This window comes from Jaculus jaculus, chromosome 4 (genome assembly GCF_020740685.1).
Source record: "Jaculus jaculus isolate mJacJac1 chromosome 4, mJacJac1.mat.Y.cur, whole genome shotgun sequence".
NCBI lineage: Eukaryota > Metazoa > Chordata > Mammalia > Rodentia > Dipodidae > Jaculus > Jaculus jaculus.
In genome coordinates this window covers 143,963,733-143,989,921 of record NC_059105.1, presented here as the reverse complement: position 1 = coordinate 143,989,921, position 26,189 = coordinate 143,963,733, and the positions used below count along the sequence as shown (strand labels likewise).

At 33.6% G+C, this 26,189-nt stretch overlaps 1 protein-coding gene across 3 annotated transcripts in view; it reads right to left on the bottom strand.

Annotated features, from left to right (window-relative positions):
• Cadm2 (cell adhesion molecule 2) overlaps positions 1 to 26,189 on the bottom strand; it is a 1,093,192-nt gene that overhangs the window by 140,096 nt on the left and 926,907 nt on the right. For all 3 annotated transcript variants that reach the window (XM_045147799.1, XM_045147800.1, XM_004663295.2), the window contains 2 exons: positions 23,783 to 23,953; positions 2,734 to 2,824 (listed from right to left, as the gene is read on the bottom strand). In XM_045147799.1, the coding sequence (XP_045003734.1) occupies positions 2,734 to 2,824; positions 23,783 to 23,953 (262 nt within the window). The remainder of the gene's footprint in view (positions 1 to 2,733; positions 2,825 to 23,782; positions 23,954 to 26,189) is intronic.

Genomic DNA, 26,189 nt, shown 5'->3' with positions numbered 1-26,189 from the left:
TTTTTTTTTTAATATATGGTCATAAACTAATTATAAAAATTGTCAGTGCAGTATCAGCTGGACAAGTGTCAGGAATGAGTATTAGCAATGTGTGTCATAGAGAAGCAATCCTGGAGACCAGTGAATGTAACATCTTCCAAAACACAGCCCATTCTTCATGCTGAACCGTGAGGACTTTCTCCTCCACTGCCCAAAATCCTCCTGGGCCTTACCCTAGGCATTTAGAGGTAAATGTAGCTAAATGTAAGTGGCAATTTAGACTCAGCTATTGAAATAGAAGCAAATAATGGAAAGACTATGAAGTTTTAGTATCAATCCTGTATTAACAGTCTCAAGTCTTCATAAATAAGAAAAATGTGCCTAATAGACTGAGGCTAATTGTTTTCTCATTATGTAATAGGGAAATTTTCTTATTCCCTTTTTCTGATTATAGCATGATATTGTGTATTCTCAGAGAAAGTTCATGCAATATTTTTTCTGATAAAGGTGATAATGTCTATTTCTAAAATTTTGTATAGTTAAATAAAATATGAGATTTACTGTCATATGAATTCCTCTGAAATCATAGGATATTATACAAACAAGTATCATTTCTACATGACCACATCCCAAAGACCCAAGGCGAGGCCAATGTAGTCAACCGAATCTGAAATGATGTGGAATACATACAGACATATACTGTGTGTGTGTGTGTGTGTGTGTGTGTGTGTGTGTGTGTGTGTGTGTAAAATCTCATAATCCTCACAATTCATTTATGCATATCACTAAGTGATGTTTTACTGTGGAGAGTAGGCATGGGATAAGTAAGAGTAGATCACTGAGAAATAATAGAACTTCATTTGAGCAAGGCACAAATGAAATTCTAAGGACTCTATATATCTTTTACCCATTTTAAACTTGCTTTATTGCATACTTTATAAATATATTCCAAGTTTGTATATAAACATTTTAAGTGTAGCTGAGGAGCAGATAGAATGAAATTGTTTGCTTTATCTTGATCCTGATTGTTTTATTCCTCCATATTCTTACTACTAAAGTTGTAAGAAAAAACAAAAGAGAGAGAAGAGAGAGGATGAAAACTTAAGAAAGGGAAATAATCACAGAAGGTAAAAAATGATTGTAAGATTCGGGGGTTCAAAATAAAAAAGCAAAGAAAGGGCTGCCAGATGTCTTAGCAGGTAAGGCACTTGCCTGTGAAGCCTAAGGACCCATGTTTGATTCTCCACGTCCCAAATAATCCAGACATGCAGGTGACACATGAGCAAGGGTATGCATTAGCACAAGGTGGCACACACATCTATAGTTTGATTGCACTGACTAGTTCTCTTCCCCTCCCCTCATAAAAATGCAGAAATTTAAGAATATATTCTGGCAGTTTATGTAAAGAATAAGCAGAATTTTGGATTTAAGCATGAGTAACCCTGGCAAGAATCATTATAAGCACTCTCCCATTAAATGCAGTTCATAGACTGGAAGGGAAATCACACAGACATGGGAAATATGTTTTTAGGCAACTTAAACTCCTCAAAAGGTATATATATGAAAGTGAAAAGAGCAGACCATATATATTAAAGTGAAAACATGAGTTCATTTTGTGCTCTATGATGACTTTAATATTGTAATGGTCCACATAATGGATTAATTTATAAATTGCTCCTTGAGCCAATATATTTGAATCTCTACAGAATTATTACTAGAAGAAAGAACAATCTTAAACTATAATGCCTGTGGTAAGATAGCGTTGATTCTGGTTAAAAAGATTGAAGATGTTAACATATCAGAAATTTATTTTATAATTCTTTTAGAAAATTTCCTCAAATGTATACCTGAATTCAAATGTTATTGGAAGAAAAATTTTATTAAGTTAATCTGGTTTGTATGGAAGCTACCCTATATTGTTATATATGAAGAATGTTTTAATCATAATAATTTTTTAAATGCAAATTAATTTAAAGCTTTTTAAATTCAGGTAAATTTAAGAAGCTAAGGTTAGGGTATTGTTAGAATATTTATAATAAATTATAACAATCATAATGCTATGAAACAATATTCAATAATCCATACTTGAAAAACACATATGTAAATTCAATATCAAAATAAGCATCCCATAAGTTGACTGCTTATAGCCACGAATTTCCCAAAAGGAAATGTTAGAGGTAAGGTAATATTAATGCACATATATTTTGTTAATGAGATTCCTTTTTCTGTTTATATTACTTCCCAGACTACTACATTCACAAAGTACATCTTGGGTAATGCATTAGAAATGCACATGTAATTATTCTTACTATTGCCATGATTCCCCATGTAAAATTTGGGCATGTTTCTAAATACTTCAACTTTTTCAGGTCTTCATGAAATGGGTGGGCAACAATTTATAACATTCATCAATATGCTACAAATAGTGACTTCTTAAGCCTACACTACTTTCATTTGAAATAACGTATAACTTGAATACACATGCACGTGCACATATGTGAAAGCACACAAACACTTGACAGAAACAGAAGAGAAAACAAATCACAGCTAGAAACTGACCCACACACATCTCCAGATGATGATACAAAAGCCAGTCTTCCTCATGCACACTTAATTAAGGCATAATTTAGGGTTATTTATATATTTTTCTAGAGATCATGTTTCCTGATAAAGCTGAGGTGAAAAGATTTCTAGTTACAACTTGCAATCCCAACAAGATAGAAGAAAAACGTTATTACTCATGAAATAACTTACAGTGGCTTCCCTTTGGATTCACAAGTCAAAGTTAAAGACTGTCCTTCTTGTGGAAAAGGAGTGGATGGTATAATTTTTACTGATGGTGTATCTAGAAAAACAAAGAAGAGTGGGGAAGGTCATTAATCATACAAAATATCAGGTATTTAGTAACAGTGTCAACTGAATGTTTGATGTTTCCTACATTTCATAATTGTAGACAGAAGGATTTGGTACTCTCTATGCAAATCCAACAGAAATATCTGAATATCTTAGGAGCACCATTAAAGTCTGAATTTAAAAGTGAAATTGCAAAAAGTGGTTCAGATGAATATCAAGTATTTCATACAATTGTTTCTTCAACTATTTATAGATGGCTATGAATACTATTATTGTGGAGTGAATGCATTCATGTGCATTTGAATATCAACGCTTTCATTGTTGTAGAACTACTAGGGACTCACAATAAGGAACCCCCAGTGAACTAAGATCAACTACTGTCTGAGAAGCATTATGCAAAATGCTTTTGCAATACTATAGTGTTTAGCACATGCTGTTTGCTCTAAAGTACAGTCAGCAAGTCACTTCAAATAGCTATTTATAATGTTGCTAAAAGCTAACATTTGGTTGTATATGCTAACACATAATTGTTAGCAAAGTATTTATTTCCACTTAATAAAATCAACCCTAGTGGAAGAAGATTTAAGTAATCCCTAGGATATATTTGTCTATAAATTATATATTATGTGACATTTTTTCATCAATACCAAAGCACATATTTCATAGAATAAATGGAAAATAAAACTTAAATAGCACTAATTTCACTCTAGGACTTTTCAACTCCTGGGTTTTGTGACCCACAGTGTGTAAGTTAGTTGCTTTTCCCTTTTATCTCCACATCATTTACAATAAATCTGCTAGGCTCTGACCTCTCCAGATAGTCAGTGATTCTCAGTTATTCTCACTGTTCCTGTGGACATAATAGAAGAATGGAACCCAGCTGGCATTATGTTTAATCTCTGGCTTTGAAGCTACATAAATCAGCATCAGTCAGTTGAGTAATTTTAAAATTAGTTATCTTATTTACAAAAAAAGTATGACTGGTTTCTCCACAATAAAATAATAAATTATTGTTTGAAGTAGAACTTGTATAATATTTTGAAATTATTTATGCATTTATACAATCTCAGTTATTTAAGGAAAGGAACACATTTAATCTCAGAACAAGGGAGGCTAAAGTAAGAGGACTGCAAATTTAAGTCAAGTTTGAGCCAGTTATAAGATTTCATGCCCAGAGATATATGTCAGTATAAAACACATGCCTAGACTCAATTCGCACACACACACATGCAAAATGCAAATCAAAAATATTAATCTGCTTACAAAAACAATTCCATTAGTGTCATGAGAAATTATTGCAATATAAAATGCCCAGCTCTCTTTCTCTTTTCTTCCAAGCTTACTAAGGTTAACAGGCCTCATTTGCCACAAGTCCCTTCCATGACATACTGTGGCATTTCAGGTTCAAAATAAAGCCAAAAGACCACAGACACTGGAAGCTAAATTAACCCTCCCCTATTTATTAAAGTGTTATATCAAGTATTTCATTACAATATGTCACAGATGACTAACTCAGGACTGGAATGGTAACATCATATTTTCCTGGTTTCTGAGCCTGCCAACATTGGGCTGGAATGAGCCATCACCTCTTGATATTCAGGCCCTGTCAGGCTGGAACCAGGCCAGTGGGCAAATGAATGTCTCCTCTATTTAACTCACCCTATGTATTTTGAGGCTTGTCGATCTTAACATTACAAGAACCATTCCAACCGTTCCTTAAAATAAGCTGCTCCTTATATGTACATCTAATCAGTTCTGCTTCTCTCAGGAGCTCAGATTGATATATTTCCTCAAAAAGAAGTTTTCAGGAATGCCTTTTAATGGGTTAGGAAATCATACCAGTAGTAGGACACCAGATAGGGAGGCAAATAGATAAATAAATCTGGTGTTAGTGAACACTTTGGGCAACTCCAGCTCAATCCTGATGAGGAACTGGGAGAGATGATGTGGGATGTTCTTCAGAGTTATCTACACTGATGGGCAAGGGACAGTGGACTTATGGAATATTTATGAATCTTCCTAAGGGTTTACTTGAGGGTTGCTCCCAGGACAAATCAGTATGGTACTACTACATTGGCACATCTGTCCTATGAAGGAAGGAATGTAGGAATGGTGTGTATAAAAGATATGGATTGTCAGGTACAGATTTTGCCTTAGTAAGATAAATTAGATAGTGAACAATAGTCTAAGAAAATTGAAAGATAGAATATGAGCACTTATCTATTAGTTCTAATATTTCATTGAAGTGACTATTTAAAGGTAAGAGTGTATATTGTAAATGACATTTTAAGGCATGATTCACAATTTGTTTTAGAAATGTAATTTACAATTACATTTGCAACCTGCTTCCAAAGCAAATAACAAAACTATAAATACCTCAATAATAAACCAGGTACCTTCTAAGCTATAAAAACCCTGAGACACAATGCCATACCCATTTATTTAAATTCATTTATCAAAATTATGGCTAGCTCCACACTCTTAGAATCATTTTACTGATCAATGCAAGTGATGAGCTAGGTATAGTGTTGGATACCTGCCATTCCAGCACTTGGGAGTCTGAGGCATAATTGTGAACTCAAAGCACCAAGAAAAAAATAATAATAATAAAATTTACAAAAGAAAGAATCTAAAATAAAACTAAAGATAATTTTAAAATAGAAAAATTTAAAAATACTTAGATTTCTTTTATACACCTTTACATGCCCTTATGAGAGAAAAAGAAAGAAGGAAGACAAAGAAATGTTGGAACACTTCTAAAGTGAGAGTCCAGGCTAATCTCTTTTAGATTATGTTGTTATAATTTTTCTACTTAGCATTTACAAGTTTAAGGTCACAATCAGATTCAGAATCTTTTTTCACATAGTTTTCTGTATTGACTTTCAGGTACAGCATTATATGTTTCTACCTTCTATTTGCAGGTCTCTATATGGGGCAGTTTTGATCTATTGGTTGTACTGAGGTACATCCTGTACCCATTTAGAAAATGGTCTTGGACATCTCAAAGACCAAAAATATTTGCAATGCCCCAAATGAACTCAAACTCTGCAATTTCGTAGCTGGATAGGCATTACCATCACCAATTCAGCTTATTTTTTCTATAATCTGTTGATCACGGTCTGGCTGATCCACCTACTAGAAAACTTGCATGTATTCATTTATTTTCTTTATTTTTTACATTATTTATTTATGAGAAAAAGAGAGGCAGAGAGAGTATGGGTATGTCAGGGTCTCAAGCCACTGCAAATGAAATCCAGATGCAAGCTCCATCTGTGCATGTGCCTTATGTGAGTACTTAAGGCCATCTCTAAGCCATCTCTTCAGCCATTATTTCTTTGGATAGCACAAAAATCACTTTTGCACTTGCTGAATAGTAAATGCCATCCTTTGTGTCAGGATTATGCCACTATAAATTTTACTACTAAATCAAAATATTCACTACTCAGAACAGAGAGCCAGTCACATAAGCTTTTGATGAAAATGCTCATGTTAATCTTTAATCTTAGGATAGAACAGAAAAATTAAACCATTTACTAGCATTATATGATTCCTTTTTTAATTTCTTGGGTTCTATTTTGTTTGACTCCTAGACATTTAAACTTTCTTCTATATCTATCATAAATGTAATTTATCTTCTCTTTACAAATTATCAAAATGCTTCAATTTAGGGCTGGAAAGATGGCTTAGTGGTTAAGGCACATACCTGCAAAGCCTAAGGACCCAGGTTTGAATCTCCAACACCCATGTAAGCCAGATGCACAAGGTGGCATATGTGTCTGGAGTTCATTTGCAGTGACTAGAGGCCCTGGTATACCCATTCTCTCTCTCTCTCTCTATCACTTTCTCTCTCTCTCCCTCTCTCTATCTCTAATAAATAAATTTAATTTTTTAAATGTTCCAATTTAAAGCATATTCTGTTTATTTAACTTTTATTTCTTAAATCTTAACAAAAATAACATTGGCAAATGTAGTCAGCAATTAGTCAAATATGTTCAAATTAATTTGTTCTGTATATCAGTCTTCACTCATGTTTATCATCCTCTTTGTTTTGCATGGTGCATTATACTGTCTATGCTGAGTAAATACTTACTAAACAAATAAAAGTATTGAAATTTCTGAAAGAGTTTATTGTTACTTTAGTATAGTATCCAGAAATACTTAGAAATGTAAAATTGAAAATTTATTTCTAGTACACAAATAATGGCTCAAATACTCATGTCACAAATAAATTAAGTTTTAAAATTATTTATTATTATTATTATTATTATTATTATTATTATTATTATTATTTATCTTTTAAAGATAGAAAGAGAGAGAGAGAATTGGCACGCCAGGGTCTCAGCCACTGCTGTTGAACTCCTGATGCTTGTACCACCTTGTGGGCATGTGTGATCTTGCGTTTGCCTCACTTTTGTATGTCTGGCTTATGTGAGATCTGGAGAGGTGAGAATGGGTCCTTAGGCTTTGCAGGTAGGAGCCTTAAATGCTAAGCCATCTCTCCAGCCCTAGATCAACTTTTCTTTAATTAATATATATATGTACACACACACACACACATACATCATGGCTAATGTGGGTCCTGAGGAATCAAACCTGGGTCCTTCAGTTTTGCAGGCAAATGTCTTAACTGCTAAGGCATCCCTGCAGCCCCAGCCCCAGATTAATTTTTCATCTTAATTCACAATTAATGCATATTGCTAAGAGCCTTCCTTTTATACATGTTCTTCCTTACATATTGTTAGGGATATGGTCATAAAAAATGATTATTTTTTTAAATCTGAGCAACACAAAAACATTTTTGTTTCTTTCTAGTATTTCTAGGAAGATAAACAGATTTGTATAATTATTAAGACAAATTTCTAGATTCCATGGTTATAATATGGCAGCATTCATCTTTAAGCATGCTATGGCAGAACATACAAAAAGTTACATTTATCAACATGTCATGTTTTATAATAACATGAATATTCCCTTAAACTCAACTTTCTCAAGTATTGTTCGTGACAGGAAGTAATTTGCACTTTGACAACATTACGTAATGATAGAGAGTTCTGCTTTCAATGCCCATCAAAATTCACTCTGGGATGGGCTGGAGAGGCTTAGCAGTTAAGCGCTTGCCTGTGGAGCCTAAGGACCCCGGTTCGAAGCTCGATTCTCCAGGACCCACGTTAGCCAGATGCACAAGGGGGCACATGAGTCTGGAGTTCGTTTGCAGTGGCTGGAGGCCCTGGTGTGCCGATTCTGTCTCTCTCTTCTATCTGCCTCTTTCTCTCTCTCTGTCTGTCGCTTTCAAATAAATAAAAATAAACAAAAATGAAAATAAAAAAATAAAAATAAATCACCCTGGGGCTGGAGAGATGGCTTAGTGGTTAAGGTGCTTGCTAGCAAAGCCAAAGGACCCAGTGAAGGCATTCAGATAGGGAGCCACAGAAGAAGAAACAGATGCAAATGAGTTTCTGCAGAGGATCTGAAAGTCAAGAGCAGACAGATGCTCTCAACTTCCCAGAGTTTACCTTTATTCAGTTTATAACATCATATCAGAACAATCATAGTGTGTCATGAATACAATTTAAAATGATATGGTTTTGATTAGTTAGCTTGTTTAAACAGAAAAAAAAGAAAAAAAAATTCTACACAAAAACAGTTTTCCCAGAAGGTTTGCCTTCTGTTAACACTATGTTCAATGCTTCTCTGTGCCTTGTTCTCTCGAACCCAAGCTTGAAGGCTCAGAGCTATATATTATTTTTGTTGACCACAACCCAGGTTCTATGCCCCAGTACCCACATAAAGCCAGATGCATAAGTTGGCATATGCATCTGGAGTTCTTTCACAGTGGCTAGAGTTCTTGGTGCACACATTCTCTCTCTTGACCTGATTCTTTTTCTCTTAAATAAATAAATAAATATTTTAAAAAATCATTCAGTAATCAGATGAAAGTAGTCTTTTTAACTATAATTTTCTTTGTCTTATTCATGGTAAAAACCTCTTCACAGTCACACTTTCTTCTACAAATAACACAAAAATAATTTCATGGCAAAATTTTCTTACAGGAAATTAAAAATGCTTTAAGCACTTTTCATATGAAACATTTGCAAATCTTTTCTTTTTGCATTATTATTACATGCTTATTTCCAAACTACAGTGAGAATATAACATTTTATGAATATCTCCTTTTTAATATTTTATTTATTATTTATTTGTTTATTTATTAGAGACAGAGTGGGCACAACAGGGCCATTGGCCACTGAAAATGAACTCCAGATGCATGCACCACCATGTGCATTTTGCTTACATAGGTTCTGGGTAATTGAACCTGGGTCCTTCAGTTTTGTAGGCAAGGGCCTTTACTACTAAGCCATCTCTGAAGCCCATGCTTATCAATTGACACTAGAAAACTATTTATCTCCTCACCTTTGAGAAGCCATTTTTTATTTTATAGTTTACATGGGCGTAGAAGCTATCAACAATAGACACTCAACAATTATTTTGTCTTGTGAGAATATTTATCAAACCTAATGGCATTTTTTCCACAATGGAAGGGACAGTGTAGGTCTTTTCAATCTTTCCTTACAGGTATAGGCCAAGAATGTTGCTAAACTTTCTTAAATGCCCATATCAGTCCTATGACAAAGGATTATTTAGCTAAAATATGAACATATTATTTTCTCAAATATTTATGTTTAATCTATTCATTTTTAATATGTGCTTGTAACTCCACTTTGTGGTTTCTTTGAAAATTGTGAAAATATATGAATTAATTTGCTATGGGCTGTTTTATCTCATGGTATATTTTAATTCTGAAATAAACAACAAATGCTCTGAATAAGGGCATTATGATACTATCCTGAAGTGAAAGGCTGTTGGTCAGATAGACATATAGCACACAGCCTACCACTGTTAATATGGAGAAGTGGGTTGATATGGAAGAGATCAGCCTGGACTGGGTTAGGTGCGGCACCATCTGCCCTTCAATTTTTCTCTTTAGGATTGCCTTTTCTTAAAGCATCCAATTTATTTTTTGTTTGAAGTTATGTACAAAACACATATTCTCATTTTTCATTTATCTCAGGTTATTTTTCCTAACTCTCAAAACCATCAGATAATTATATTTCTTCAATAATGTACCAATTTTGTTAAAATTTTACTTGTGTGACATTCATTATTATGATAACTATTTATAACACATTATGTGTAAAAGAAAGTACAGCTACTACTTTACATCTACATAAATGTAATCCATAGAAATTTTGTCTTAAAAATAAATGATATGCACCTCAGAGCAATGCAAAGTTGAAAATTGTAGTACCACACTCCTCAGATGATGTATTATGTAGTGAATTTTGTAATAAAGGCTATATAAATAAGTAGCAGTTTTTAAAAATCAGAGAATTTATGGTATCTTACCTAGTAAGTTTATTTATTTGCAAGGAGAGAGAGGAAGAGAACAAGAGAGAGGAATAGAAAGAATGAGAGAATGGCCACACTAGGGCCTCTTGCCACTGCAAACAACTCCAGATGCATGTACCACTTTGTGCCTTTGGTTTATGTGGATACTGGGGAATGGAGCCTGGGTCATCAGGCTTTTCAAGCAAACACCTTAAATTGCTGATACATTTATCCAGAGCCTAGTAGATTTATTTTTATAGAGGGGAGTAAAAGGAAGGAATTCCAGACAAAGGGAAGATGAACAAGAAATTGTTATAATGAAAAAATAAATGGTAGGCTTGGGTTGACGTTCTTGGAAACCATTTAGTATGCATTATCTTCAAAACAATACTGGAAGCATTAGAAAATTATATTTTCAAAGCCTCACATATCAGGCTGAAGGTTTTAAGCATCTTGCTACAGACAGTAAGGAACCATCTGAAGCTTTTAAGTGAGTATTAGGCTCAGAACCAAATTTTATGTTGACATATTTGGCAATGTGTAAAACTGAGTAGACTGCAGAGATGCTATGAGCAAAATACCTTCAGCCTGATATTGAGCCTTAGGAAAATCTTAAAGAAATGCAAAAGGAAGTGGTAATAATATAGAAAATTAATAAATCAGTATTTTGTTATTTATAGTCTATAACTTTGTACAATTATCAGCTATAGTACCTGATATTAAATGTATTATTTGACATAATTCAAGTTATATGGAATACTTCATGGTATGTTGATTTTTTTTTCTTTTATAATGGGTCTTTTAGTAGAACAAAGCAGAAATTTAACTTTTAAAATATATTTAAACTATACAATCTTGCAGTTATGATATGAAAACATTGAACCCCTCCAAAATCCAATATACATTAAAGCATCATGCTTTTGGCACAATGTGTATATTATGAAAAATGCTCCTACTTTGGCAACTCAAGAATTACTGTAATATTAGCCTGTCAATTATCTACAACTATGATTGAATCAAAAGACTAACAAAAGATGGAAGTAGGACATCATCAAGAGCAGTGCTGCCCAATTTAATCACTGGTCACACATTGCTATTTGAATTTAACTATAAATATCTTGAAATTAAAACTTAAAAGCAGTTTCTAGTCACAAGGTACGTATGTGCACAGCTGATAAGTCACAGCAATAGCTGGTGTTTGACTAAGTGGTGGTGGACATGTAACTTCCTCATCGTGATAAAATGTTCCACTGTCCTGATACAAGTGTGACACCTATCATCACTCTCACACGAGCTCCACTGTTTCCTGCGGTTGCCCAGATTTGAACTGGTTTTTATGGTGGTTTCATGGTGAAGTCTAGACAATCATAGCAACACCCCTATCATTAGTTGTTAGCATTTGTATTGTTTTAGCTTGTATGATCTTGGTTGAGAATTCAAAATGTTTTCATTTTATGTCCAAAATAGCAAGAGCAGAAAATGAACAAAAGAAAATATTAAAATTTTTATACAAATCAGAATTGCAAAGACAACATAGTTTAACTTAGATACCTAAGGTAATGATGAAACATCAGTTTCATTCCTCATATTCTAGATACCTTTGGTCAATCTCAACCTGCAGACACATGGATCTAAACTCTCAATCATTACTTTGGAAATCAGCTACCCAAAGTAAAACACAGATGTTAGTGTAAAACAGAACTCAGAAACTTCTTGATGACAATGTAGGAGAAAATCTAAGTGTCCCAAGAATGGATGATACTGGTGACATTTTGTGTACAATACTACATTCATGATTAATGGAAAAAAATGTTTAGTAAAATAGGCTTATTTAAATTTAAATATTTTTTTTCTTTTTAATTTTGCGAAAGGTACATTTAAGATATTGAATAGACAAGGCATATATTAGATCAATGATTTACCAAAATATATCCAGTAAATGGTTAATATGAGAAATGTACCAAGATATTTCAGACACTTATCAATAAGAAAAAAAAAAATAACCAATATGAAAAATCAGCAAAAGACCTAAACCATCATCTCAGCAAAGAAGATGCACATATTTTGTAAACCAAGCACATGGACAGTTGGTTACCACTGTATGTTACCAGGGACTCCACATTATGTTGATAATGGGATATTTTGGCATTCCTATTAGAGCAGATAGAATTCAAAATGCTAACATACTGAAAACAGGTATGACAATATGGAGAAATGTTTCTTTTTTGCCTTATTTGACTTTACCACAGATCAAAAGGCTAATCCTCTCCTGAAGAAAGCCTATATTATACAAAACTAAATACTCTTCTCTAAAAATCACAACTTTCTAAGTGAGTTTAATACTTGTTTTCACATGAATATCTGGATATGGATGCTTGCTATAGTTGTAATGGAATTGGCAGGACAAGGAAGCAACCATGGTGATATCCAATAGATAAATGGATGAGTACATCTGATACATCCATAAAATTGAACAGTACTCAAAAATAAGAAGAAATAAAGTGGGTGAAGAACACAGTGTACTGTGAGGTAAACCTCAGATTTGTTTGTTATTGTCCATGTGAGCTTTTTCAAGTCATGGAAAATAGTAAACCTTATGCTCTATGAAAAAGAGATGAAAAACAATATAGAACCATTGTGATCATTAAAGTGTAGATTTTAATTTCACCTATTATATCAAAATTCTTAGATCCATAAATATTGTGAAATAAAATACATTACAGTCTCCCTAGTTCTGAATATAGATACATTATACTATCGTGTTGATTTCTTTCTCTTGTGCTCATTGTACAAAAATACACTATCTATCCAATAATAGCTGCTGGGTAAGTGTCTTGAGGACTTGAAGATGGATCACTAGCTTTTGAACTAAAAAACATCTCCCAGGGGAGAAATAGCCTAGTTTTATACCAAATTCTAAGTCCTCCAAAGTTCATGAGCACAACTGTGTGAAATAAATTTAAAAGGATTGAAAATATTATATACCCCTGCTTTGCACCATTGGTGTTAAGGAATGGATTTGACAGTCAGACCAGAAATTCAGACAGGTCACAGCAGTCCAAAGACTCATAATGGGAAAAAAAAAAAAAAAGTTAATAATGATGGTCAGGGTGCAACTCAGATGATCACGTGCCTGTGTTTTTCCCTCCATACCTTTCACATGTGTCAGACGACCAGTGTCATGGCCTATGGAGCTCAGTGCAGCTCAGAGCCAAGGAGCATGATAAAAACACAGCTGATGATGTTCCTGCTCCAAATATGATTCTCTGACCAATAATGCCAGTGTCCATTGGAAACTTGCAAATTCTTGAGCTTCACTCAGAACTGAATCAGAGTGTGTACTTCAAAAGGTCCCTGGGTGAGTCTCCTGCTCATTGAAATTGGAAAAATACTGAAATGGGCACTGAGGACAAATTATTTATGGTTCTTGTTATACAAGCCCAGGTAACACAGTGCAGATACAAAACAGAGTAAGCTTCAAAATCACTGAAACCAGAGGACACCACACATTTTGTCTCCAAAAAGTGAAGAGACTTGAAGAAGACAAGAAGTTGGCTTAGTCGCTTTAAGTAAATCCTATCTGGATCAGCCATGGCATAGTATTTGATCACTTAGAAAAAAAATCCAAAAGTATCTTATATTCATAGGGCATGTCAAACATATTTAATTATCATTTCTTCCAACTTCTAAATTCATTAGTGTGAGATGCTCTTCAAACATGTTTTCTAAGAGCAGAGAGTTTTCTCAGTAAAATTGAGATGTCTGTTGTCAATAGTTCTTCTGACTGTTGCCTATTAACTTTAGGATTAAAACATTTGTTAGAATGGCATTTACAAGAATATCTCCTATGATCACCATAGGGATTTGATTTTACTCTTTAACCTATTGATAAGTATCTACTATTACATCTCTGAGTTGGCCCTACATACAGATGGATCAATATAAGAAAGACTCTCTGGATATTCTTAAAATTATGAATCCAGATAAACACATTAATAAATAAACAAGAAAAAACATGCTAGAACCATAAATTAATGAGACTGACATGAAAACATTACATTTTTATATATTTAACTACATGACATTCTAAAAAATGGAAAAGTATGAAGCTAGTTAAAAAAACAAATCAATTGTCATTATGATTAGAGAGATGGGGAAATGAGGAGGTGGAGCACATGGAAATTTGAAGGCAGGGAGAAAATTTTGTTTGATACATGATATTATATGCATTGGTCAAGATTCACAGAACTGTCTAGTGCAAAGAGAATACTCCAAAGCCAGCTATGGAATTTATTCACAGTACTCTACATCAGTCCAATTATAACGGATGCTGAAAATAATGTAAAATAGTAACAGTAAGTAAAGTGTAAGGAAAGTAGTGGAAAATGCTTATGAGAATTTTGATCATTTCTCCACATTTTCTATAAACTTAAAACTGTTCTCAAATAAGGAACATTAAGCAAAATAAAAAAAATAATTATAAAATAACAGGATACTGAACCAGATGAAGTATAGTAAATAACAATGACATCTCTCTAGGTGTGAAGAGCTAATCTGACAATGTTTAGTGTTCAATTTCCTAAATATACTTCTTTTTCTGATTAAAAATTTTTATCCCTGTCTGAGCATATGGATTTGTTACAATTAGTTATAGTTTATTGTATTAATTACAAAATATTGACACAGAAATTACTGAGTCATTTCCAAGATAGTCTATGTTTCTAAAATATGCTTATTTATTTACATTTATTTATTTATTCATTCATGCATTTATTTTAGAGAGAGAGAATGGACATGCCAGGGCTTCTAGCCATTGCAAATGAACTCCAGTTGCATGCACCACCTTGAGCATCTGGCTTACTAGGGTACTGGAGAATTGAATTTTGGTTCTTTGGCTCTATAGGCAAGCACCTAAACCACTAAACCATCTCTCCAGCCCTGTATTTTATTTTTAAATTAACATAAAAGCCATAGTTTTCCTTATGGTATTTATATACATATATTGCTTTGGTTGATTCTTCCCACCTCCCTGCTAATTTTTCCTCCATGTGTTCCACCTTTCATTTTAATAACTCATGTGCATATTTCGATCCCTATTTCCTCCTTGAAGCCTCTGTTCTCTGGTCTCATGGGCAGCCTTCTACTTCATGGCCTTGAACTACATTTTGTCCTACCTAGATACAAATATTTAATAGTCAGAAACTAGGATGTGCATATCAGAAAGAATATACTTCATTTATCTTTCTGAGCCTGGATTACCAAACTTAATAGTGTGTTTTCAAGTTCTATCTATTTTCAGGCAAATTTCATTTTTTTATGGCTGAATAAAATCCCATTGTGTAAATGTTCCACATTTTCATTATACATTCATTTGTTAATAGACACCTAAACAGATTCCATGTTTTTTTTGTTTTTGTTTTTGTTTTTTATGTTGTGAAAAGAACATGATTGAAATGAATGTGGAAGCATCTCTGTCGTGGGATGTAGAGTACCTTGGGAATATGTACAGGGTGGTATAGCTGTGACACACAGTAGTGCTAGCAGCTTTCTAACTTTAATAATTTGAAATTACTGGGGATAAAGGGATTATTATCATTATAGGAAATCATTTATCTACTGAAGATAACAGATACTTCAGGTAATATAAATTCAACCACATTAATTAATTTATAATCCTTTTGGGTTACTCAATACAATTCTATTTATTTGAAAGAGAGAGAAAGAGAGGCAGATAAATATGTGTTATATAGATGATTGATAGAGATAAATATAGAGAGAGTGAATAGATGTGTCAGGTTAGGCTTCTTTATTTCAAATTTTTTAGTCAATGATAGTTGACCTTTATATACTATTTTAACAAAAGTACATTTATATAATTAAGCATGGTGCTATAAAAAAAGCAGAAGTGGGCTGGAGAGATGGCTTAGCAGTTAAGCACTTGCCTGTGAAGCCTAAGGACCCCGGTTCGAGGCTCGGTTCCCCAGGTCCCACGTTAGTCAGATGCACAAGGGGGCGCATGCGTCTGGAGTTCGTTTGCAGAGGCTGGAAGCCCTGGCGCACCCATTCTCTCTCTCTCCCTCTATCTGTCTTTCTCTCTGTGTCTGTCACTCTCAAATAAATAAATAAATAAATAAATAAATAAATAAATAAATAAATAAATAAATAAAGCAGAAGTGTTATATTGTACCACAAAACTTACTACATTCTAGCAAAGTAGCAAATCTTTTTAAAATCCCTATTCATACACAATCAAAATAATGTAATGTTAGGTTATATATCAACTAACCCATTCCTTTAATGAGTCTCTGGCCTAAATGCTTGTAGAATCTGTCTGGAGTTGATCACATGAAAAGGAAATGAATAAATTCTGTGTTCTCTTGGCTAAAGCCAAAATTCATTCCCATTAAGATGCTCATTCCATATTTTTTGCAAACAATAAAAGAATTATAATATTTTTCTACAATGTATATTTTGTTAAGAAGCACAGTTGACCTCATTGTTCTAGCACTGGTATCATTATCAGTAACTTTTGAAATAGTTAAGGCTCAATTGAAATCCATCCACAACATCCTCAGGCATAATGTTGCCTTTTGTAAGTGAAGGATATCTTAAAAGTCAACCTAAAGATAGTTTTCCCTTCACTTTTCAGGATTCTATGCCATGAGACTATGAAGAATTTGTTTCAGGCAAAATAATTGGATAATAATCATTTTACAAATGAGGGATTAGTGAGTGATACCTCAAATTCACAGCTTTCTTTGTAATAAGTGTATTAAATCACATGTATTGAATGATGTTTTCTATAACATGTAAAAATAGGGGAAGCCCAGTTGATAAATCTAACATAAGTAGTTTAAAATAAACTTCTGGGGTTCAATAAGGACACTGGTTTGTGCAAAACAAAATAGGTTGATTGGACACTTATTATACAGTATTCTGATTGGAGAAATAGAGAAAGTAGGAAAGTACATTGAAATGATTAACCCTGTCAGCATTTGGGAAACTTTTCTGTTCTGTATCCCAAACATCCACAATGAAAAGGCAGATGCAAACACCTAATTAATGAACTCCAAATATAACCTTAAAGAACTAATCAAGTGCATTAGATGATTGAAAAAAAAAAAGCCATAGCAATGTATAACCCTGGTTTCATTTCCTCTCATTCCAGGTAATTATCTCAATAAAAGTAAAACAATAATATGCTCCCAATAGAAACACAATTTAAATGTAGGATGTTAAGAAAAAAATTCATGGTTACTAGAATAGAAAGAAAATCAAGATGTAAAAGTCAGGTCTACAAATTGATTAATAGAATTTTAACAAAAAAAGTGAAACAATGCATTCTTGTGTTATTTAAAATATGTGTGTGTGTATTTATACAACAGTTTTAAAATCATCATTGACCAAATTGGCTCTATTTAAACATAGAAATAGAACTCTATGGCTCCTTAACACTTGCACTCCTTCCTTTCTTCCTTCGGATTGAGGGCCATTTTAACCACAGTATTCATCTTAGATATAAATGACCTGCATTCATAATACTTGCATATGTTATAATAAAGCAGCATGTTGTTACATACAAAATACTAAAATATTAATAACAAAATAACCATTAGATTTCATGAATTTTAAAAACACACACCCTTAAAATTCATATTGTCATCCAGCCATGGTAGAGACCAGAAATAAAGTAATCTTTGTTGGTCTGGGGAATTGAATCTGGATCTTTAGTCTTTGTAGGCAAATGCCTTAACCACTGAGCCATTCCTCTAGTCATGTATGTGTGTGTGTGTATATGTATGTGTATATATATATTTGTATATCACCAGTTAGGCACACAAGTTGAAATGACCATAATTGCTTGTGGGACCTAATGAAACTAGAAGGGAACTCCAATCTGAGTCATTATGGTCATCAGGAACTACTTCCTATTTCTTCCTCCCAAGAAATGTTCACAACTCCATGGGAAATACCAATACCCCCTCTGAGGAGAGTCCTCTGAGGAATGGGGGCCAGGAGGAGTGAAAAGATGGTACCAACACATAATGTATCCATAAAAAATATGTTCTTAATAAAAATAACTTAAAAATAAGGCAAATAAAAAAAAACGATTAAAAAAATAGAAATGGGGCTGGAGAGATGGCTTAGCGGTTAAGCGCTTGCCTGTGAAGCCTAAAGAACCCGGTTCGAGGCTCGGTTCCCCAGGACCCATGTTAGCCAGATGCACAAGGGGGCGCACGCGTCTGGAGTTCGTTTGCAGAGGCTGGAAGCCCTGGCGCGCCCATTCTCTCTCTCTCCCTCTATCTGTCTTTCTCTCTGTGTCTATCGCTCTCAAATAAATAAATTAAAAAATAAAAATTAAAAAAAAATAGAAATGTTCACAGTCTTTTTTATCCACTGGCAGGCTACTCCTGAGTCTGTGCTCTCCTCCCTATCCACCAACAAATCAAGGTCCTCCACATGCAATTGAATTTGACAGTGAAAGCCAACTAGATGCCTTATTTGCATCTTCAACCTAAAAGGCTATGAGAAAACCTGACCCATGTTGCCACATGCCTAATTGCTCGGAACCCCTCCCAGGTTCCCAAGTTGGGAGTTTTCTGCTTTACTTCTACTTTTTAAGACAGTGTCTTAAAACACATCTTTAAAATTGACTCATATGTAAAGAATACTATTGACTATCATAAAACCATAGATTATTTTCACCAATTTCAATTTTCTTTCTTTCTTTCTTTCTTTCTTTCTTTCTTTCTTTCTTTCTTTCTTTCTTTCTTTCTTTCTTTCTTTCCTTCTTTCTTTCGCTCTTGCTCTCACTCTTGCTCTTGCGCTCTCTTTTCTTTCTTTATTTTGGTTATTTCCAACTATGAAAATTTCTAATTATGTGAAACAAAAATATAATCAGATTTTTTTTTTTTTAAAGCACATCTTTCACAACCTAACCTTCTTTGCCTTCACACTTGTTGATTCTTGGTTAGTCGTAAGACAAGAACTCAAAAAAACCTGGCTTGGAGAAAACTTTTAAGCCCATCCACAGCCCATTGTTGTTATCAATAACCATAATAGCACTATAGTACTAAAGAACATTTTTGGCAAATTAATATTGCTCTCATATATTTTCCTAGTTTGATTCTAGTCTTCATTTTAACAAGTAAAATTTTAATGGATTTTTTCAACACCAAGAAAATAAATGTGCAGTTATTTTATCTTTTCTGTGTTCTGTGTGTCATGTTCATTTAATGCAATTACATTATTCCTACTAATCATTGAATAAAAACTGACTCATACAATCTGTTTTTCTAAAAATTAAATAAGACCAATAAAAAGTAACTGTTTCAAAGAGAGCCAAGTAAAAAATGGGAAGAAGAATAAAAGTTTTCATCTATAAAAAATAGAGTGGCTTTTCATGCTGTTCTGTTGCAAAGTATTCTCTTGTCTATTATATGAAATTTGAAAGCATTTGTGCCTGACAAAAAATGTATTTCAGTTTCTTAAATTCAAGTTTTAAAGCAGCTCTCTCGCATCAACATGACATATTTAAATTCATGATTAATACATAATAAAGAAGTAAGTTTTGCTGCGTTATACTTTATAACCTAAATCCTTCAAAATTGTATATCACAAGGTTACAGACTTAAACCCTCCTCATGCAGTTTTTTCCATTGTGTTTTTTATATTATTATTGTGTTCTTTTGCACTTTGTGTTCAAACGTTATGTCTTATTGCTTACTAAAGTTGTTTCTTTCAAAACATAGAATTTTATTGCAGATGTAGTCATAACTATATCTATTACGGAAAGATATATTTTCTTTGTTTTGCCATAGAAAATAACATCTTCTCTACAGGGCTCATAATGCAAGATGCTCCACCATTTGAGATAATTTTTGCAGTTATTCATGTCCAGAATATTGTTAAAACATGGAGAGATCCTAAGTTTTATCTTCATGCATTCTGTAATACCAATACCACTTTCCTCCCTGCTTTTCTTCTTTCCCTACTTGAATTCATAGGAATACTATGTGTACCACACTATGTGGGTCTCTTTTCTAGGAACAAGCTCTGTAATCTATGCCATTATTCTTAGGTGTTTATGAAAACTGCACCAGTTTGCTGAGTTTGATTTCATTTTGATACTGGTTATTGATGAATATCCCCTCACAGCCCTGTACTCATTTCATCACTGGTGAATGTTCTGCATTCTTAAAGGAACATTTAGCATTATCATCAATTAGTTTTAATTAACTTCACTTATATAAATGATGGCATGTTAGATGCTAGGAAAAATATTTTAAATAGATCTAGTTTTTGCCTTCTGGCCACTTACATATTAAACCATGATAGAATGAGGTAGAATTATTTTAATTGGCCAGCCATTACAACTATAAAATCTTTCATGTAAAACTTCGTAAAACAGAAATTAAGCCACTTAATTACTTTCCTCCAAGAAATTTGGTTTAATATACATACTGAAATCGACTAAGTAGCAAAGAATGCCTAGAAATTGTGTATAATAACATTGGGAAATCCCAATTAATAAAAATTACCTTCGTGGTAGATATTTGGCAATTAACAGTAAGCTTGAAACATTCTCAATCAATGTGAACATTTCTCCAGAACATTAGCAATGATCGTGGGTGGAAGTAAGTAGAGACCAGAATAAAAATTGAGTGAAATAAGAGACGAGGCCCCTCAAAAAACACATATAGTCTTCATCTTTGAAAATCTATCTTCTCTGTAATAATATCTCTACTTCCATGTAGCATTATTTCTAATATAATCATCATACATTTTCCATTAATCCTGACAGAAGAACATCGAGCACTTTCATTCAACAGAAAGCACAATCCTGATTGTTGTCATGACTTCTTTTTCACAATATAACCCAAGGACTCATTTGCTCTGTCTTGTCTATCAGCACAGAAAAATAAATATATTAAATAAACTGCTTCACTACAAATATTTATTATTGGCAGGCAGAGTGTTCACCACTTCACATGACTTGATTTCTATTATTTTTTTAGTCATAGGTTGTAATTTACAGTTAAATAAATGATAAATACTAATATTCTTTGTTTTTGTTTTTGTTTTTTGGTTTTTTGAGGCAGGGTCTCACTCTGGCTCAGGCTGACCAGGAATTCACTATGTAGTCTCAGGGTGGCCTCAAACTCACGGCGATACTCCTACCTCTGCCACCCGAGTGCTGGGATTAAAGGCGTGCGCCACCATGCCCGGCTCTAATATTATTCTTAATACTAGTATTTTACATTGTGTAAAGGTAGTTAAGGTTCAAATTATTATGTTGTTGATATGGGCCATTTACAGCATTAATTACATAATATCCATATTTTTAAAGACCCATTGATGAAATAAGAACAAATAGAAAAAGAAGGTGACAGTCATCTCTTCAAACCATTATAAATGTCATGAACTAGATATACATTGTTTCCTTTATAAGAATTAATTCTCTACTTTATATCAAATCAACATAGGGATTGATTCTTCAATTTATTATAAAAAAATTTAATAATTTTCCTTAATAATGTTGAAATTTGGAGACTGCGACCATTTTGTCTCTTCATTTGATTGTGTCTGAATTGGCTTTGAAGCAAATAGGGATAAATGTAATGAGTATTCCAATACAACCAAAAGCATTTAAAATGGTAGTCATGTCAATAACCAGTAAACTAGGTACAATGGGAATTTAATGATCATATTAACATTTTCTAAATCCTAAGTTTAGTCTTCTTGACAAACATATGGTATTTTTTTCCCCTAATGCTCTCTGTTTTGCCCTAATCTACTCTACTGGGATCTTAAGAGAATCACTGAAGTTTCTTGAAGTAAAAAATATGAACATGCTCAGAATTCAAGGCTTGGTGCTAGCCCTTTACTCACCATTATGCATGAGTATGCGCACACATATACATTTTACCCAATTTTAATCACCTTATCTTGTCTGGCTTATTTTTCTTTCATCAGTGTAGGACATTGCATGGTATATTTATTTTTCCCATCATTTGTATCTGGAATGTATGTTGTGAGAGATGGAGTAGGTTGTGATGGTGATGGTGATAGTAGGTAGAGACAATTCAGTTATACAGTTCTTGTATTTCTCCTCTGCAAATCCAGAGCCCCAAACAGTTCCTGCTATAGAAAAGGTGCCAGTACATATTTGCCAGATAAATAAATATTAAAAATTCAATAAAGCATACAAGAAACACTGTATTTAGAATTCACCATTTTAAGATTTCATACCATATACAAATTAAACATTCAATCTATAATTTCATTCTATTAAAGGCAAACAAAAAATTCATTTCTTGAGAAATCAAATAATGTCAGTTAAAAATATGATGCCTGTCTTTAACTCTTCTTTACTTTATATTGCATATTTTATTTGCTCAGTATCATTTTGAAATTAAAAAGAAAATTAAGTTGTTTCCTATATCTCTAGATCCTAAGTAAAAGAAAGCTGTGATCACACATTTACTTTTTATGAGCTATGCAACTCATCCTCCCTCACCTTAAACTGGCATCACCATATGGGCCTTTTACTGATAAGAATAAATTACATCAGACCCCGGGAGACAGAGTTCCCAACAACACACTGAGCCCTGTTCTCATCCATGGACAGCACATTATTATTAATTTTACATGCTAATATTGAAAATAATTAATGCATTCCCACATTCAAAGGGACTTAGAACTATCTCAGTGAAGGTTAAAACTAGTACAATATATAAAGCGCAGTTGGAAAATCAAGTGTGCAAGTAACAAAGTTGTTGTTTTAATATAAAATAGGGGGATCCCTCATTCACCCTCTTGTACACATGTGCCCCAAACCACATTTTTAAAAAAAATTTATTTGGTTTATTTTTATTTATTTATTTGAGAGTGACAGAAAGAGAAAGAGGCAGAGAGAGAGAGAATGGGCACACCAGGGCTTTCAGCCACAGCAGACGAATTCCAGATGCATGTGCCCCCTTTTGCATCTGGCTAACGTGGGTCCTGGGCAATCGAATCTCGAACCAGGGTCCTTAGGCATCATAGGCAAGTGCTTAACCACTAAGCCATCTTTCCAGCCCCCAAACCACTTTTTTTTTTTTTTTTTTTTTAAGCAGGTGATCACTTTATGTCAGATGTGCACACGGGGCAGATCTACGGGGACATAAAGCAGCAGTGGCCGAGGGGTAGAGGCTCAGGGGAGGTGTACAGTTCCTGATAATGGGTATTGGATTTTGTTCAGGGGTGACAATATTTTAAAACTGATTGTGGTGGATGCACAACTCTGTCAAGCATCATAGCTTGACTGGCCTGTGACTTACATCTCAGTTGTGTTGCCAAACCACATTTTTGATCATTGTTAGCCATACCAACTTTATGACATCTTCTTGATTTTCCTTTATTGTCAAAGATGACTCTCAGGAGAGGAGTACTTCTTTTTGGACATGAACCAGACTAATGAGGGTAGATTTTGCTGTGAATTTGTGTAATTTTGACCTGATTTATAATGCATATGAAGATATTTGTTATGCATATTAAAGAGCAAGGAGTGGAGTTTACTTACAGTGTATTTCTAGCACCTGCATGGCTACCTGGGGGGTAGCGTTGAGGGACTCGTGGTCTACTCTACAGATGACCGCCACGCCATCGTCGCTCCGGTCCACTCGGAAATCCAACGTGCTGCTGACCGTGAATGTCTTGCGGTTTGCGTCCTCCTCTTTCAAATACTTTACATCTGAAAATTAAATGTGTGAATAAAGCTTTGTGACATTTTTTCATAACATAGTACATCTCATTCATGAAAGACTTCTGGTCAACTTTTAAAATTGACAAGAGGTCTTTCATCATTTCACTGGTTGACTTTTAAAACCTAATTAATTATTAACAGATAGTAAAGCTAGACAAACGTTACATATTTTGTTCTGGAAAACATATGTAATTGTGTAAACAATCTGAAACATGCACAAAAATGGAAAATTCGTTTGGCATTGGATACATTTCAGTTTTCTAAAAACACAATACTTCCAAAAAGTTTTAAGGGTTTAAAACAGATGATTACAAATGAAAGGATGGTGTGCAATTTTTACTTCTTTGTTTTCAAGATTACCTACATTGCTTTCAGGTGCAAAATTCTTCTCTACACTCCCTCTGAAAAATGCATACCATTTCAAAAATGTAGCCATTCCTTCTGCTTATATTTTAAGGGTTACTAAAATACATTTGCAATGTCTCTGAACAATAATAATCAGTTGGAAAGGGGAAATGTATTGCTCTTTGGTTATGACAAGGATAATACACTATATATATATATATATATGATCTTATTTTAACATGAATGACATGAAGCAAATGAGATTTTATAGACCATCCAGTGGAGAAATTGACATCTTTGGTAAAGAAAAGGAGCAGTGTCATTTGAATATTGTGATTATTTAAATGAATATTTGCATTGAAATTTACACTAAGATGAATAATATCACTTGGCTGAGGAGCCTATTTCAGCCTAAGTGAGAGCACTCTCCTGGAGATGTGACTTCACGTGCTGCTAGCTAAGTTTACTTCTGTGTATGTCAAATCTGTTGTTAAATGTGAATTTATGGATTATTTGATCTGTGTGAAGAAATTCCTCAAGTCTGAATAAGCTGATGCAAAGACAACAATTTCAACAGATTAGAGAACCAAATGATAGGCTCAGGTTAAGATACCATTCTAAGAAGATCTTAAATGTGGTTGAGAAAAAGCTGTTCTTGGATTTATTATATTTTACTTATTTATTTTCTTATCATTCATTAGCAAATAAACAGTGGCATATTTGGGAAATGAATACTTTCACTTAAAATGAACAAGCTATTTTTACCTTTTATTCATTAATTCATTGGAAAACAGTTAAAACATAAATCATAAGAAACAAGTCTATGTTTCATTTCTTCATTTTGCCAATTTTTGCAAATATTTTTAATTAAAAAAATTGACTTTGATGTTCTTGATGAGTAGACATTGGTATGATTCACCAAATTTTACTTGTTTTCACTGAAGTAAAATTAATATTTATCTTAGTGACTAATCTTAAAATAAAAAAAGTTAGTAAGTGATAATGCTAGATAAATGTTAAACAGTTTGTTACGTTATGTTATTAGGTTAATATGTTTTGAAAAAAAATCTCAATAATTTCACCACTGAAAAAGAGATACAGTTCTTGGGCCATTTTGGGAAGTAAGAAAAATCTCTTACACTTAGAAAGAGTGAGAACTCTCATTTTGAGGAGGGCAAAGTTTCATGTGTGTATGTGGTATGTGTGTGTGTGTGTTTGTTTGCTTGTAGGGGCCAGAGAATGATGTCAGGTGTCTTTCTTGGCTGCTTTCCACCTCATTTTCTATGCTCACTGATTAAGCTCATCTACCTACCTGCCCTGCCCCAAGTGCTGGGATTACAGGCATTGAGCTGATTACAGGGCATGCACATAGGTACTACTCATCTGATTTCCGGTCTCATGCTTCCTGAACAAGCACATTAGCTCATAAATCATTTGCCTGGCCCCTGGTCATTCTTTAAATCTGGGTTGTGGGCATATCATGCCTCAAAATAGATGTCAGAAATCCTCTAATATAGTTTCTAAATGTGCCTAAAGAAAAATTCTTCATGTATGTTTCTCAACAAAATCATCTCCATGTTTTGGTAAAAGTCTCAAGCTACAGAGCTATATGGAACTATGTGGTCTTTTAGATTGTTTTGAAGAGACTAGCATTGCAGAACAGATATCTTCTCATATTTGGAATTTAAAATCTTTGAGCTCACTATCAGTTAAGGTGGGAGAGAATAATAGCTGAAAATATTAGTTAGACTGTTGGAGCTACAAAATTAATACCTTTAAAATCTTGACTTAACTTATGGTAGCTTGAATGCCCCCGGAAAGGCTCAGGTGTTATATTAAAAATCAGTTTGCAGATTCTGCTGCTAGTAGACAGTCTTCT